The 17,070-nt window shown below is 32.5% G+C and overlaps 1 protein-coding gene across 12 annotated transcripts in view; it reads left to right on the plus strand.

Moving 5' to 3' along the window:
- The window catches only part of PPIP5K2 (diphosphoinositol pentakisphosphate kinase 2), a gene marked incomplete at both ends in the record, with an annotated part of 61,510 nt that extends 45,352 nt beyond the window's left edge, over window positions 1-16,158 (plus strand). For 2 of the 12 annotated variants that reach the window (XM_080694730.1, XM_080694731.1), the window contains 7 exons: window positions 2,178-2,351; window positions 3,570-3,642; window positions 5,198-5,317; window positions 6,154-6,216; window positions 10,429-10,569; window positions 12,097-12,222; window positions 16,046-16,158. In XM_080694730.1, coding sequence (XP_080550856.1) covers window positions 2,178-2,351; window positions 3,570-3,642; window positions 5,198-5,317; window positions 6,154-6,216; window positions 10,429-10,569; window positions 12,097-12,222; window positions 16,046-16,158 — 810 coding nt within the window. Of the gene's footprint in view, window positions 1-1,367; window positions 1,491-2,177; window positions 2,352-3,569; window positions 3,643-5,197; window positions 5,318-6,153; window positions 6,217-8,000; window positions 8,055-10,428; window positions 10,570-12,096; window positions 12,223-16,045 lie in introns of all 12 variants that reach the window. The other 10 variants (XM_080694733.1, XM_080694728.1, XM_080694734.1 and 7 more) reach the window with 7 other exon arrangements.
- Between the last annotated feature and the right edge of the window lie 912 nt (window positions 16,159-17,070).

The raw sequence follows: 17,070 nt of genomic DNA on the forward strand, positions 1-17,070 counted from the left end.
AATATGAAAATAAGGCCATTCTAAGAACTTGATAAACATTTTTTTTATCTTGCCACATTGGATTTTCTTTTAATAACTTTTTAAAAGACTAATTAAATACATCAGAAATATTTTGTTAAACTAGACAGGAATTACCAGAGATACTAAATAACTATTAAAATTACATTTGAAAGTATAGTTGAGCAGTTAGAATGAGGCTCGAGTAAATTTTGAACACTTATATACATTTTTTACTTTAACCTTCATTTTGAATTATGTTTTCTGTAGGATGATTCTTCCAGCACTGATTGAGGTCATTGCATATAAATATTTTATAAATGTTCTAATAAAAATATAAATCAACACATGAAATTTGAGATAGGAAGAACCATAAACTTTTAAGTTAGAGACATTTTTGTTAATATTTACATATATCAAATCTGAAGAATGTAGTATAACATCTAGCAGCTGAGAATTTAAACAAGGGCTAGGCATGATGGCACACACTTTTAATCCCAGTACTTGGAGGTCAAGACAGGAGGATTGCAGATTTGGCAATTTAGGGAGGCCCTCTTGCAATTTTGAGAAACCCTGTTTTCAAAATAAAAAATAAAATAGGGATGGGGGTGTAGCTCAGATATACAGAGACCCTGGGTTTAATCCCTAGTACCCCCCCCAAAAAAAAGAACTTAAACAACAAAAAAGAATTGTTCTCATTTCTACATGTCCGTATTGCACAAACATAAGTATTTCATGATTTCTCAAATTTCAGATAACTTGACAGTTATGCATAAAAAAACCTATTAGTAAAATAAATTGCTGTATCTTTATAATGGAAATTATATTTTAAGTTTCCCCAGAACATGACATTTTAAGTTAGTTATAAAAGAATGAAGTTTTTGTGAGAGGATAGTTAACAATTATAGAACTTGGGATTATTTGTTCTATTTTAGCCCAATTGAAAAAATGAGAAATCTAATTATGTTCAGATGTACTTAATTTCAGAAAATTGGTAAATGACCTATATTAATATAACCTAAGACATCATTTGTGCAAGGACAGTGATTTTGACGTGTTATGGAACAATTTGCAATTAATCAGATTGTTCAGAATTATATCATTAAACCTCTTTGTCCTCCCAAAACCCTATGTAACCCCAGTACAACAAAATGTGGCTCTTCAATTTTGCAATTCCTATATATTTGTAAAGCCTTATGAGTTAACAAAGCCAGTGATTTTTGTGGCTTTGTTAACTCTCAAAACTCTCAGAAATCACTGGCTTTGTTAACTCTCAAAACACAAAACGCATTTATAAACCTTTTTATCATGAATACTTTTTACTTTCAAGAGATTATTTCTATGTTATGCTAAACTTTTACTTTCATAAGGTAAACTGTTCAAGTAAAATCTTGAAGACTTTTTCCAGCTTCCACCATCTTCATGGATATCAGAAGTTTGTACTTCCAAGTACTTCCAAAAGACACAGAGAACAAGACTATCCTCTTCATTTTGTGCAAGTAGATTTTACTCTGTCCTCACTGTCTGAAACCTGAGCATGCAAACATGTAAAATGAGAATGTTTGCTGCATATTTTTCCTACTTAATTCTATAGATAACTTTCTCCAGAGAGTAAGCAAATAGATAGCTTAAAAATCTAAATGAAGACAATCTGCCTCCATCTTGTGATCTCATTTTTTTTTTTTAATGTCTAGCAGAGACAGACACTTCTAAGTTAAAAACATTTAAATCTCTTTAACATTTGCTTTGAATAATCTTTTTGTGCTTTGGGTTGAAAGGTTCACCCAAAATAGCAATATTCAATATTCTATTGAATATCCAAAATTAAGCAGAATACTTTTGTATTTAAATAGTTGCTTAATAGAAACATTAAAATCTTTTCAGTTTTTAGAGAGAAGGGACAACTATTATGCAGTATAATTATTTTGTGTCTTAAGATATTAAGATATTTCTTTAATTGTTATCACAAAGTTAAATTTGTATGTTATTTCTATCAAATTCGAAAGTATTTAAATATTTGGCTCCCAAAAGAGTGTTTAGTTTTTTTTTTTTTTTAATGGATAATCAAATACGAACAAACTGTATTTTTTTTTCTTTCTGATCATTTGGCTCTGTTGTATCTAACTGTGCATGCTCTGCTTTTTTTTTCTTTTTCTTTTTGCCCCCTTTCTCACTTCCAGGAAGAGAGCCCCCTGAGTGTGTCTAGCCCAGAGGGTACTGGTACCTGGCTGCATTATACCAGTGGTGTGGGTACTGGGCGTCGAAGACGCAGATCAGGGGAACAAATCACTTCTTCCCCTGTGTCCCCCAAATCATTGGCTTTCACATCCAGTATTTTTGGCTCATGGCAACAGGTTTTTAAACTTTACTTCATTAAACATTTTTTCTTCCCTGCATTCAGAGCAACAAACAGCTATCTGAGGACATCTAATCCCTTGTATTAATTTACATCAGAGTAAATCCTTCTGTTCTTGATTTTTAGTTTATTTTAAAAAGAATTTATACCTGATAATATTAAGGGAATGAAACTACTTACATTGCATATGTTGAGCATTTTTACTGGAAATGTTTTACTTATCCAGGATTTAGAAAAATAGCCAAATTTTATTCTCCTGAAACTTACGCTTGCTAATAAAAATCAAATAAAGAGAAAGAAATCTTTCTTTAACTAGTTGTTTTTTTAAAAAAATTTATAAACAAAATTGTGCAATTTGATGGTAAGAAAACTTTTGCTCCATAATTGAAAAATTTGATTCTATTTAAAATTTGCTGAGAATGTAAACTTTTTAAGAAATATCAAAAATCATGTGGCCCAGTGTTAATTAGCAGAATAAATCTATTCCTTTCTCTGGAATTATCTAATTAAGGGATAAATATAATGTTTTTTTCCTTTGAGCTATTTAATAATTTAAGATAAGACAGGACAAGTGTATGTATACCCATCAACAATATTCAAAATAAAATGACTTCAGAAGGACTTTCTGTGATGACATTTGGAAACTTTAAATACTTTGGTTTTTGTTACATTGGAAGGTCTGCTGTCACACATGACTTTTATAATAATTTTAGCAATTTCCGTTTGGAAATATAATGTACTTAATTATAGGAAAAGGGATTATGGTATCCATTAAGGCTGTAAATATTTAAAGGTTACTCTGATAAAGTCCATGCATGGATCAGTAATTGTATGGTGACCTTAACAGTCTGTCTGTCTTTTCTTTTGTTTGTGATTGTTTTTCCCTCTTCAAATACAGGAGCTGTTTAAGAGTGGGCATTTGGCTTCTTTTAAGGGAGAGTGAAATTTTATCAATCTGTTGATTGTTTCTTTTCATCTGTCTTGTTTCATACATGAATGAATGCCTGCTTCGCACCACTTCATTGCAAGGACTTCATATGAAATGGACTCCTTTCAGAAGGGGATCTTGCATGATATTTCATGTTTTATGTACTTGTACTAATACTTATCATACAGCTTATTAACCTTTGTCTGTCTGGAACAGGCTACATATGAAGTATGGACTTTTTCATTTGTTTTACTGTTTTATTCCACTTTTTTTTCTTTCTTTATGCAGGTTGTATCTGAAAATGCTAACTACCTTCGAACACCGAGAACTCTTGTGGAACAGAAGCAGAACCCTACCGTAGGTATGTGGTGGAAAGGAAATTATATACCATGCCCTTCTTAAACTCACTATTATGTACACATGTAAAACTCTTCAGTAATACAAACATGACCAAATGCTATGCTTTAGTTTTTAGTTAATGTGTACTAATAAAGGAATATTGAGTTGTACAACTCAAAACACATGGTAAAGCCTTGATACTCTATGATGTAGCATTTAATTTTGTTGTGTCACACTTTCAGTGTCCGCTATGGTAACCACTTAGTCCACTTGCCACTGCTAGTTTTTAATCTTATGCTTAATTTATGAAGGAAACATTTTTCCCCAGTGATAAAAATGAAAAAAAAAAAGCCATTGCATGCAAAAAGAACCTTCTGTTTATCTGATTTAAAAGATTTTTTTAAAGATTTTTTTTTTAAGTGGGAAGTGTTTTAAACCCTGTCAGGGTGTATTAATTTTTCTTTTGAGAAACTCTTAAGGAAAACCGAAGCCAAGCTAATGCACAATGGCAGTTTATTCTTTATTGGGCTATAGAACATAATTGTTTCTTTTCAAACAATCAGAGCAACATTGGAAAACACCTTTTCAAAAATGATTGGTTTTAAGCTCATGATGGATAAACTATATGGAGTAATGACATGATTTTCTGAAAATATTTGTCTAAATAGGCTTAATAAAAGCATAGATTTCATCATAAAACATGTATGTACTAAAATCTTTGTACTAAATTTATGAACAGTCTTGATACCTATATACTTGAGGATCTTTTCTTTAGTTAATTGCATATAGGTTATATTGATAGCATTTAATATTTCCACAGAAACTTTGCAGTTTTTACCAAACTGTTATAGTATGTTTGAGAGAAATGTATTTTATCTTTCCCCAGTGATGAACTATTGCTTGGGTGTAAAAACTATTGCTACAAGTTAAGCATTGAGTGTTTTATTTGCTGATATGTGTTTCATTGGGGGCCTTATTAGTTAAGATCTTAAATCATTTGTTAAATATGAGAAACCTAAAATAAATTAGGCCTGAATGACTAAAAAGGAGTTATTTTTCCTGGTCACACAAGTAGATAAGCATTGATGTACTTTATTTTATAAGATATTTTGACATTACTTAATTTGGGAGAATGGAAAAAGTTTCCTAATTTATAAGCATATATGCAAAAATATTGATTTAACTTAATTTGTGTTAGGAGAAGTTCTTTTTATATAGCCTGTTCTTGCAGATTGACTATTAGAATCCTTGTTCAAAATTAGTTTTTATAGTAGTATTTTTAATACTTTTAGGATGTATATGTCTAATTTTTGCATGGACTATTATTTTCCCTCAAAGATAGCACTTCATCCAGTATTAAATTACCCCATTTGTGATATGGTAAATGATGGTCTTTAGAAACATTGTATTAAAATTTACATCACTAGAAAATTACAAGTATATTGTGAGCCTATTCAAGGCACTGACAAAGGCTGCCTATGTTTTGGTAAGAGCCATGTTAATTGCATGCTGCATGAATTCCCAATGTGAATGGAAGAACACCCGTTGTTGTATGTATTTTCTCTAACTCCCATCAGGGTCTCACTGTGCGGGCCTGTTTAGCACCTCGGTGCTCGGGGGTTCTTCAAGCGCACCTAACCTACAGGATTATGCTCGTACTCATCGTAAAAAGCTGACCTCTTCTGGCTGCATAGATGGTATGTGCACACATGCACACACAGATTCATACCTACACCCATGCACACACCCATGAGCAGTATTTCTCGCAAGCAAGCTTAAGGCACTGACTGATTCAAGTGGAATCCTAGCACCCTTTACCTAAGTGACTGCCAGTGCCCTGTTAGTCACTGCTTGGATCCATGTTTCATCAAACAATTAATCATAGTTAGACTTATGGTAGTTATACAGTAAGTTTTCTGAAATGGAAAATTTAGAACTGTGTCATCTGTATCCTTTTAAATAATTGAGAGTTCATCATATAAAGAATAAATTTTCTTTGGTCTTTTAACTTCTTGTTCATTGTTAACCCTTTATTTAGTGAATAGACTGTTAATTAGAGGAAAATATATTGGTAATATTTTATACAAATAAATAGAATGAGTCCCAGCAGAAGGAGATTCTCTCACTGTTGCTAATATACCTTAGGTTTTGATATTTTGATATTCAAAATACCTTTGAGGCTCACGGAAGCTCCTTTTGCTAAGGGGAGCATTTTGGGCTTTTTCAGGAGCAGCATTATTTAAAACTTTTACTCATATGTTCACAAATTTACTTTAGTCAGTAAAACATGGATTTACTAGAATTGCCAGCTCATTCTGCTTTTCTTTCTTTTGTATATTTCATTAAATGTTTGCTTTATCATCAAGCCAGTTTACTGCTTTTAACCAGTATTTGGCTTATTACCTTCTTTCATTGTCCCTTCTGCATGTCACCTTAGTCTAACCTCCTCCTATATTTGTTTTTCCCTTCTTTTTTTTAAGTGTTCCTTTGGTAGCTGTTACGAATTTCAGGTACCTGTTTTTCTCTTTCTCAGACGCCACACGCGGTTCTGCTGTTAAAAGGTTTTCTATCTCATTTGCTCGACACCCAACCAATGGTACGTTTTGCTTTTATTTTAAAAGATACTCCCCTGCTTCATCCCTTTTTAATTTTTCTTTTATTTCAAAATGTGGGATACACAGTATCATTTCTTTCTCCATCCTTAATTTCAATTGGCATACAATTCCAATTTATTATTCACCCAAATTATTGATACTGTCTAACTCCCTTTTTCAGCCATAATTCACAAAATAATTTAACATTACTCGTCAAACTTTTAAATGACCACAATGATGATGAGTTTTAATCCTAAATTAACATCTGCAAATTCTTTCTAATTTTACATGTGATCAGTTTACACAAATTTTTAAATTATAATTAGTAATTTAAAATTCCTCCATCTATTCTTAATTCTTAATAATTTTAATTTTTTCCCTAATTCCTCTTCTGGTCACATGGTTGTTTTATTGAGATATTTAACAAAAATACAGAATGACCCATGCCTCTTGAGAAGTGTCTTTGAAAGGTTCTTGGGAACCAGGTGATGTGGATTTCACCATGTAACATCGTTTATCCCTGGCTCTTTGTCTAAAGCAAAACTGGACTTGTTCTGAACCACTCTGAAAACTTTATCTAAGCACTTTGTCCTTGTGTGGCAGTATAGTTTGCTGTTATCAAGCAACCAGTTTCTTTGGGTGCCACTACTTTTCCTTAAAACCAGGGTATTCCTGAAGGAAGAAGACTTAAGTTAAAGTCTAAAAGCCCAGTTCAGTTAATTTCATTTTTTTGAGGCTGAATAGGAAAGTGTTTCATAGCCATTATTTATAAACTGAATTTTTACAGTATTAAAGCTTTTCTTACATAAAGCTTGAACTTGGGAGCCAGAGGGAGTATTTGTTGATCATTTTTAAATGCTTCAGGACCAAAGCATTTTTAAAAATAACTCTTAGGTTTTTACTTTTATTTGGAATGTTAGTACTTTTGTTCCTGAAAATTTTTTTATTTTATTTTTAACTGCAAGTAAGTCTTTGAAAAACAACCTTTTATGAAGCCTAAAGATTCAGCACAAGTTTTATGGTCATTCTCCTTTTGGATCGGATCCTTTCACAACATACATCTAGATAACAGTGCACTAATCCTTTTTTGAAGGTGGAGTAAGAAGATTTCATCCTCAATTAGTGAAAATTTAGCCCTAAAGCTTAATGTACTTTCCCTCCATTGTAGCTGTTTAAATGCTACTCTTTGAAGAAAAAAGATCCTTATTTCATACAGCTGCAGCTTCTAAAGATACCACATGCATAAAAACATCTTAGAAGAAAACCAGAAGTCTCAAGAAAAAGAGAAGTCACAAAATTCCAAGAAGAAATATGGCAGGTTTAAGCCTATCTATAGTTTTTTTTTTTTTTTAATGAATTCATGTGTTTAAAGCCAGGATTGCAAGTTTTACCTAGGAGAACTCTGTGTCTAACTAAAGATAAAAAATATTTTTATTAAATTTAGCAGAAAATAGAGTAACTTGATATTCCTTTGGTTTAGGCTTTTTTTTTAAAAAAAAGTTACTTTTTTATATATTATACAACTTAATGTGTATTAAATGCATTCTTTCAGTTCTAGAAATAGTTCCTTTGAATTTGCTAGATTTTTTTATTTTTTTATTGCTGTGTGTCTTATCTGTCCTATGAATTGTCATTTGGTTCTTCACTTTTTATTTCCCTACTTTTATGTTATTTCCATCTTTAACACATATCATGGACTTACCCCGCCTTCATCTTTAGTTCAAGAACATGGTGAAACAAGTATCTTCTGACAGTGCTTTACCTTATTTTCTGGGCCTCTGTGCAGAACACCTACACCTTTATAGGTCCGTTTCCTCTGTGGAATTTATAGGCTCCAGTGGTATGTTTTTATAGCTTCTAAACATGTCAGCAGGGGAATTTTTAAATTGCTGTGCTAACCCTTTCATTATGTATTAAATAAAAAGTTTACTAAAGATAAAATGGGGGAAAATATAGTCCCGAGCAACTTGCTTATATTGTCATTTGCCTGTTATAAGATCTATCAGGCAAATGAAAGAAAATAATTATTATGACTTATACACATCCTAAGGAAAGGAGAAAAACATGTAATTCAAAAAGGAATATATGCTTATTTGCATGAATCTTGTACTTTGAAAAAGAAAATAACAGTTGTACAAGACTAATTTCTTTAATGTTTAACGTAGGTATTTTAGCTGCTGTTATAATAGGTTTTTATGTTTTTTTGTTTTTGGTTTGTTGTTTTTGGGGGGATTTTTTTGGTGGTACTGGGGATGGAACCCTTTTACCTCCAGGTTACACTCTCAGACCTATTTTATATTTTATTTGGAAACAGGGTCTCTTAAACCAGCAAGGCTGGCTTCAAACCTGCATGATCCTCCTGTCTCCGCCTCTCAAGCATTGGGATTACAAGGGTGCACCACCACGCCCGGCTTAGTTTTTTAAATTATGTGTAAAGATATTATGTCATGCTTTGGTTTCTATCTAAAAGTGAAATATGTAAGTTTTCAAAGTCCTTTGGTATTTTCATAGGAAAATTAGATTTTCTTTTAATCAAGTTTTCCTATTCCAACTTGGAATTCCAGTGGTTCTTGGGTCAATATTTCCTCCCCAAATTTAAGTAATCAAATGGCATTTAGTTTTATTTTTGTTGTTGTTGTTGTTGTTGTTGGTTTTTGTTTGTGTGTGTGTGTGTGTGTGTGTGTGTGTGTGTGTGTGTGATACTAAGGGTTGAACCCAGTGCTGTTCTACCCCTGAGCTATACACCAACCCCTTTTTATTTTTTTATTTTGAAACATGGTCTTTCTAAGTCACTGTGCACTGGCCTTTCTTACTCTTCTAGTGTTGGGATTATAAGTATGTGTCATCATGCCCAGCTTTCATCCTGTTTTAAAATGATCACATGCCTGCTGAGGCAAAGTCTACTGTGATCTGAATCTAATTCTTACTTTTCAACTAATGATATTGGGCTATATGTAAACTTAATTCCTGAAAGTATTTCTTTGGAGAGAAATAATTTGAAATTTTGGAAGAACAGATGCAGAAAGACCTGTATTTATTTATTTATTTATTTATCTATTTATTTATTTCGGGTTTGGGGATGGAACCCAGGGGTATTTGACCCTTGAGCTATACCCTCTGCCTTATTTTTTATTTTTGAAATAGGGTCTCAGTAAGTTGCAGAGAGCCTCACTTAGTAGCTGAGGCTTTCCACGTACCGCGATCCTCCATTCTCAGCCTCCAGAATGCTGGGATTACAAGCGTGAGCCACCACGCCCGGCTAAGACTTGTTATTTTAAAGGGGTTCTTTTTTTTTTTTTTTTTTTTTGTCTTTTTGGAACTGGGGATCAAACCCAGGCGCTTTTGCCACTGAGTTACATCCTGGCACGACTTGTTATTGTAAACATATATGAAAGCAATTTTAAAAGCCATTCAATTGAATAAAATTTAAATAAATAATTTTTTACAGAAACTGAATAACCTGTATCCTGTTTGTTTAAAAACAATAAACTATGTATTTAAGTGCTCTTCTTTCTATAATGATATCTTCCATAACTGCATGTTGTTGTATTTCTCTGCCATTGTTAAATATAAACATACTTGTATTTTGTTGCTTTTCATTTGACCTAACTTTATTCAACTAATGAATTCAATAATAGAATTATTGGTGTTGACTCAATAAAGGTAGGTAAAATATGTTTCAGAATTTTAATTCTAGCACAAGTGAGTGAATGGTGTTTTAGGATAACACTAAAGTGTTGCTGCCCTTCACATTCCTAGGAAAATGTTTAAAATGACTCTTTACAAGTAACTACATAACTGTTTTTTGTCAAGAAATTACTTCAGCATCTAGCATCAGGGACACATTGTGGCATCAGCTTATCTATTGAATAGACTTGAATTTAAAAGACAAAAACTAAAAGATTATATTTTGTCCCTTTTGCCCACTTAGGTTTTCTTCTTAAATATTCTTTGGTTTTATTCATGTAGAAGAAATTTTGTGCATGTTTTACTGTACTATGTGATTACATTTAAAATGAAATTGTTGTCACATCTTACTTCAACTGCGTATTGCATAGCATCTGGTGTCATGACTTGAGAGATCTTGTGTGTTTGCATGTGATATATTGAGAAGACTTAAATTTTCTAGTTCTAAGAAATGACCATCTTCCTTTTTAATTATTTCTATTTAAAATATCTAACTTTACTTTCATTTTTGTTCTTTTCTCTTGCAGGCTTTGAATTGTATTCCATGGTTCCATCTATTTGTCCTCTAGAAACTCTTCACAATGCCCTATCTTTAAAGCAGGTGGATGAATTTCTTGCTTCTATTGCTTCTCCATCAAATGAAGTTCCACGGAAGACCACTGAAAATTGTAGGAAAATTTACCTTAATAATTATTATCTAATTGTCGGATAATAAATGTTACCTGAGTATAACAAGAATTATAAAAATATAAATAATGAATAGAATTTTAGGAGAGAAAGGGTGTAAGGGACATTATTAGTATTCTTTTGTGCAGTGTGACACTTTGCTTGATTTCTTCCAAAAATATTTTTCTTACAAAAAGGAAAAGAAAATTTTTAAGACCCAATATTAGAAATCAACAGCATAGTATAGTCATAATTATTTTGTTATTTAAATTAGTATTTGCCTGAAATCTTACATTTTTGTTATTTCTTAACAAATTTTTTAAATAATTTTTAAAATGATCAGCCCACATTAATCCATACATGCACATTTCCTCATTCCTTCACTAATTTTGGGAAGTAGTCTGAAAGAGCTCTTAATTAAATGGAGCAATTAATGAAGACAGTATATTTTCAAACTCTGTTCCCCAGTAAATATTCTCAAAGGGTTAATTCACGTGTATTATCAAAAGAGATTCGTGGCTAAGTTTTAGAAATTGTATATTGCATCCCACCTCTCTTTGGAAAAGTGTAGTAACATTAGTATTTCAGTCAGCATTCTCACCACTGTGATATAGACACTTGACATGCAACACTTAGAGGAAGAAGGGTTTTATTTACTTATAGATCTGGAAGGGTTCAAAGTTCATAGACTATTTTGGGACAGGCTGCATACATATTATTGGGTCAGCTGCACTGTAATTCTTCTGGGAGCAGAGAGAGCAAAGGGAAGGAGCAAAGGACATATATATTTACTAAGGCCTCACCCCTAGGAGCCCACCTTGAAGCACGGCTGCCTTTAGAGCCTGATGTCTCAGGGACATTTTATATTCAAACCATAACAATTAGCTTATGACCTAGTAGAATAGACAGTGGTACAGCTGGATCGTTTGTTGGATCCATTCGCAGTTTTCTGAGGAATCTCCACATTGATCTTCATAGGTGCTATATATTCATCAGTGCAGAAGAGTTCTTATTTCCCCATATCCTCATCAGTACTTTCTGTTGTTTGACTTCTTGATGATTGCCATTCTGACTGGGGTTAGATGGAATCTCAGTGTAGTTTTGATTTGCATCTTCCTGATTGCTAAAGATGTTGAACATTTTTTCATGTTTATTGGCCATTGTATTTCTTGTTTTGTGAAGTGACTAGTTCAATTGCCCATTCATTGATTGGCTTATTTTTTTAATGTTGATTCTTTTAAATACTTTGTATATTTAAGATATTTGTTCTCTCTCAGGGAGTCACTGGCAAAGACCTTCTACCATTCTGTATGCCCTTGCTTTAGATTCTTGATCATTTACTTTGATGAACAGAAACTTTTAGTTTAATGTAATCCCACATAGATGCTGTTTGCTAAATTTACTCCACAAAACATGCCTTGTCTATCTTTAATATGCATATTCTTATAGTCATTACATTATATCACAAAACTTTTCTCTAATTTTAATTGGTAGGGAATTATTAAATTGTAATTTTTTTTTTATTCCAGCCTCTTCTGCCTCACGTTCCAGCCCAGTAATGAGAAGAAAAATATCTTTAAATACATATACACCTGCAAAAATCCTCCCAACACCACCAGCTACCTTAAAAAATACTAAAGCAAGCAGCAAACCAGGTTAGATATGTGTCTGTGAGTTTATGGATTCTATACAGCAATTGGAGATGTGATAATAGTTTATTTTTAAAATGTGAAATCTATTTTCAGTAAGATCAGTGTACTTTCTAGAGCTTTCTAGAATATTAATCCCAAGAGTTAAAATCTATAATTATAGTGTATTTACAAACATTACTTTTTAGCTTTGTTTTTTTCCCATCTCTTTTTTGTCCCTGTTAATTGTTTCCTCCTCCTACATCTTTTTATAAAATATATTTTATACTCACTTTTCCCCAAATTAATTTTGGGCTTTGTTTTGTTTTTCTATTTAACATAAGATGTCATTTTATGTGAGGATCTTTTCTTGTTGCCTAAACTATTTTAGTCTATCCATTCTCAGTCTGATGACATGACTACCAGATTCAGTTATCTTTTATCAGCATTTTTCTGTTTTTAACTTGGCACATTTGGTTGTCACATTGATCCTCTCTCAAATGCCTTTTACTCTGACTTTCAAGGTATTATTCTATCTTGGTGTTCTTTCCTTTGCTCTGATTTCTCTACTTTTATTTTATGCTTCTTCTTTCGACTCTCCTATTCCAAAGAGGGGTGTTCTAACCCTGTTTATTCTTGTTTTTACACAATATCTTTTTTCCTCAGAGAATTCTATATAGCTCCACTTTTTTATTATAATTTCTTTGGAGATGTCTGTTTTATGGTATGTAGATGAACCGGGTTGCTGAGAAAGAGGCAGCAGGCAAGATGCGGAGGGCTATAGCTCACTCAGGCTTGTAGCAAAACTCCAATTCTCATCATAGTTTTTATTCTTACATAGAACAATTAACATAAACAATGAAACATAAGCCAAGAAATAATCAGCTCACACTGGGGATATCCTTAAACTCTTTGGTTACATTTCTAAGTAACTAAACAGAGCATTAGAACTTTGCCTTTCACATGCTTCTCAAGCAGGTATTTGCTCCTATCTGTCTTTGAGGAGGTTCTGCCTGTACTCAGAGTTAAACGTTTGCAGCTCTTTCTGACTTGACCTGAGTACAAGTCACGCCAGCCCTCTAGGCAGAACATTCTCAAGGAAGCTGGGGGTGTAGCTTGGAGGTCGAATGCCCCAGAGTTCCATCCCCAGACCCGCAAAAAAAAAAAAAAATCTTCCTTCCCATTCTTCAACACCCAATCCAAACCCCTCTATTTATAAAGTATTTATATAACTATTAAAACAAGAATCTCAGTGATACTCTATATTATTAATTTTTTCTGTTATATCTAATTATAGGTCAGACAATGAAATTAACAGGCCTTATAAGTTAGGATCAGTATCTTTAATAGATATGAATCTTGAACATTCTGCCTAATCAGAATATGGAGCCCATAATATTTAAACTGATAGATATTACTATCTTGGTGTTCTTTCCATTTCTCTGATTTTCTACTTATATTTTATTATAATTCTTTATAATTTACATATAATTATTATATTTAAACACCTTAAACATAACGATTGGTGCATTCCACGCATGACACAAAGCTAACATTTGAATACTTATTTTTATTATACATGTTATACCATTTTTATATCCATTACAGATGAAGAAGCAGAAGAAAGGTTTTGACTTGTCCCAGCCCACATAACTGGTAGTCAGTAGACCTAGGATTTAAAAGTTCTTTGAATTACAGTACATTAAAGTTAAAATGGTGACTATATATATATATATATATATATATATATATATATATATATATATATATTTGACTTTTCAAATGTAAAGCCAACTTTGTATTTCTGAAATGAACCCTATTTGGTCATGGTAAATGATGCACACACATGTACCCCAAAACTACCACAAAAATGAACCTGGGTTCAGTTTACTTTTGAAGACTTTTATATCTGCATTTAGAATATAGTGATCTGTAGTTTTCATATTTTGTAATGTCCTTTCAGGTTTTGGTATCAGGATAATGCTAGCTTCATAAAATGATTTGAGAAGTTGAATTTCATAAAATTCTTATTTCTTCCTTAAATGTTTAAATGAATTAGATTTTAATTTCATTTTTATGGCATTTTTAGTAATTTGCATTTTTCATGGAACTTATTCATTTTTGTCTAAGTTGTTAACTTTGTTCATTTTTATGATCCTTTTCCTGAATATAGTAATAATCTCTGTTCATGTTACTGGTAACTTGTTCTCTATTTTTTTAACATTCTTATGAGAAATTTGCCAATTTTCTTGGCCTTTTCAAAGGTCCAACTTTATCTTACTATTTTTCTGTTTATTTTATACTTAGTTCAATTCGCTCTTTATTTTCTTCCTTCTAGTCACTTTGGGTTTATTTTTATCTTCTTTTTCTATTAGAGGTGATTGTGTTAGATATTTCTTCCCTTGTTAGGTAAAAATTCAAAGCTGGGCAGGGGACAGTCTAAACTCAACACTGTAGCTGTTGCTTGACACTTACTCTTGTTCATACTATAGACTGATCACAGTTCATACACAGAATTACAGTCTCTCCCTTTCTAGAATTTCTTACCTTACCTTGCTTTCTATCCCCTATAGGTCCCCCTAATACTTGTCTCTGGTGCTTCATGCTAGTAAAACTGGATTTTTTGTTGGAGTTTCAACAGTTCTGCATGATACAGATTTTGAAGCCTGTTCTCTGGCTAATAACTACAAAAGGGATGGCAGGACTCAATCCATGTTACTCCCTTCTTACAATTGTTGATTCTTCTGTAGCTGCCTAATTTTGTTCACTTTTCATTAGGTAGTTTTGTTGTTATTTATATTTTGTGCAGAGTATATACTTATTTGGAGAAATATTAATCTGAATAGTAAAAGTGTAACTCCACCTAGAATAGTTTGTTGATAATACATTAGGCCTTGACATTGATCTAAATATGAAAAAATGATTTCCAGGTTATGAATGATTCTAGTTTTCTAACCTTCTAGTTTTATTTTATTTTCATTTCTTTGTGGTACTGGGGGTTGAATTCAGGGGTGTTCTACCTCTGCTACACTCCTAGTTTTTTTTATTTTTTGTTTGGAAACAGGATTTCACTAAGTTGCTGAGGCTGGCCTCAAACCAACAGAACTTCCTGTCTCAGCTTCCCAAGTCCTGGGATTACAGGTGTGTGAAATCATGCCTGGCCACCTTCTAGCTCTATAATAGTAATGAGATTAAAGATATAGGAAGGAATGTGTATGTATAAGGGAAATTAACAATTCAGTTTTAAGCATGCTAAATCTGTGTTTTCTATCAGATTCTATAAAGAGAGTTCCAGTAGGCAATTGATATATATCTTGGGCAAGGAGAAAGGCCTGGGCTACAATTATAAATTTGAAAAGTCATTAACACAATGGGTTGTACTTAAAATAATGGAAGTGAGTTGGTTTCCCAGGGAAAATATAGAGTGAACTGAGAAATTTACTTTGTGAGCAGAGCCCATTGACATTACCTTTCAATATTTATGTTGAATTAAAAAGTAGAAGGTTGCCAGATGAGGTGGCACAGATCTATAAACCTAGTACTCAGGAGTCTGAAGCAGGAGGATAAAAGGTTTGAGGCCCAGCATGAGTAACTTAGTGAGACCCTGCTGTTTTGTTTCTCTTAAACAAAAAAATTTAAAAAGAGAAGGTCTGGGGGTATAGCTCAGTGATAAAGCACCCCTGTTTTCAATCCCTAGTACCGCAAAAGAAGTATAGTAAAATGCTGTATTAATGTTCATAATGTTTTTCTTTACATCACAGTTAATAAGACCTATTCTGTTGCTCAGCAGAACTATTTGAACTTTGGTTGCTGTGTAAATCTAAGCAATTGTTATTCTTTTTGTGTATAGCTACCAGTGGACCATCTAGTGCAGGTGTTCCCAATACCTCATCTCGGAAAAAGAATATAAGTAGCAAAACAGAACTTCATGAACTCAAAAAAAACATTGGGAAAAAGAAATGAAGTCTTCTTAGCAGAAACTGGACCTTTTTATACTTAAAAAAATCACTTGTTAAGTAGAAAGAAAATGTAATAAACTTTGAGAACTGTCAAAGCAGGTAATTTATGTTTGTTCTTATACATCTCTGTGTTTGTTTAGAAATACTTTTGAATCTAGAGTATTCTTTGTTTATTTTCAGGTGAGGAACTTTTGTCATGATCTAGAAATGTTTAAAATAATGTTGATTAGCATTCTGTGAGTAGCAAAATTTGTGATAAAAGTCTGAGATTGTTAATATGGTGTTTACTCATGTGCCTGTGGTAAAGGAAAAACACACATACACACACAAACACACACACACACACACACACACACACACACCACCACCACCACCACCACCACCACCACCACCACCACCACCACCACCCCCAACTGGCCTGTACCAAAGTGCAGAGTCTAATGATGCAGCCTCTCTCTATATTGGTGTTTTCATGGGATTGCATCTTAGTTATTAAGAAACCATTAGCTTAGGTTGGAGTTTGACAGGCAGGATTTACACATTGGGGACTTTTTAAAAGAGTATATTTCCAAAGAGATTTCACTAACCATTTACATTGGAAAAATGTTCTTAATTGTTACAGTGACATATATGCTGCAATATTTAATAACTGGACTTTTGACATGAGTTATTTTTTCAGTATGTGCTTTGAATCTTTTTAATTGCGTGTTATTTAAGATATTACATACACAGCTGGGAGAAATACATCTTTATGCACATAAATTTTTATATTAATTTGTAGAAAATATTTTCTTTTATATATTTCCTTACTGTAAGAGGTGCTTAGTTCATCAAGAAAATTTTGCCTTACGTATTGGCAAGAAAGCACCTATAGAGTTTCTTTTTAAGAGGTGTAACTGATAAGTTTATAAATGTT

Source organism: Muscardinus avellanarius, assembly GCF_963383645.1.
Source record: "Muscardinus avellanarius genome assembly, chromosome: 1".
In the NCBI taxonomy this organism is placed as follows: Eukaryota; Metazoa; Chordata; class Mammalia; order Rodentia; family Gliridae; genus Muscardinus; species Muscardinus avellanarius.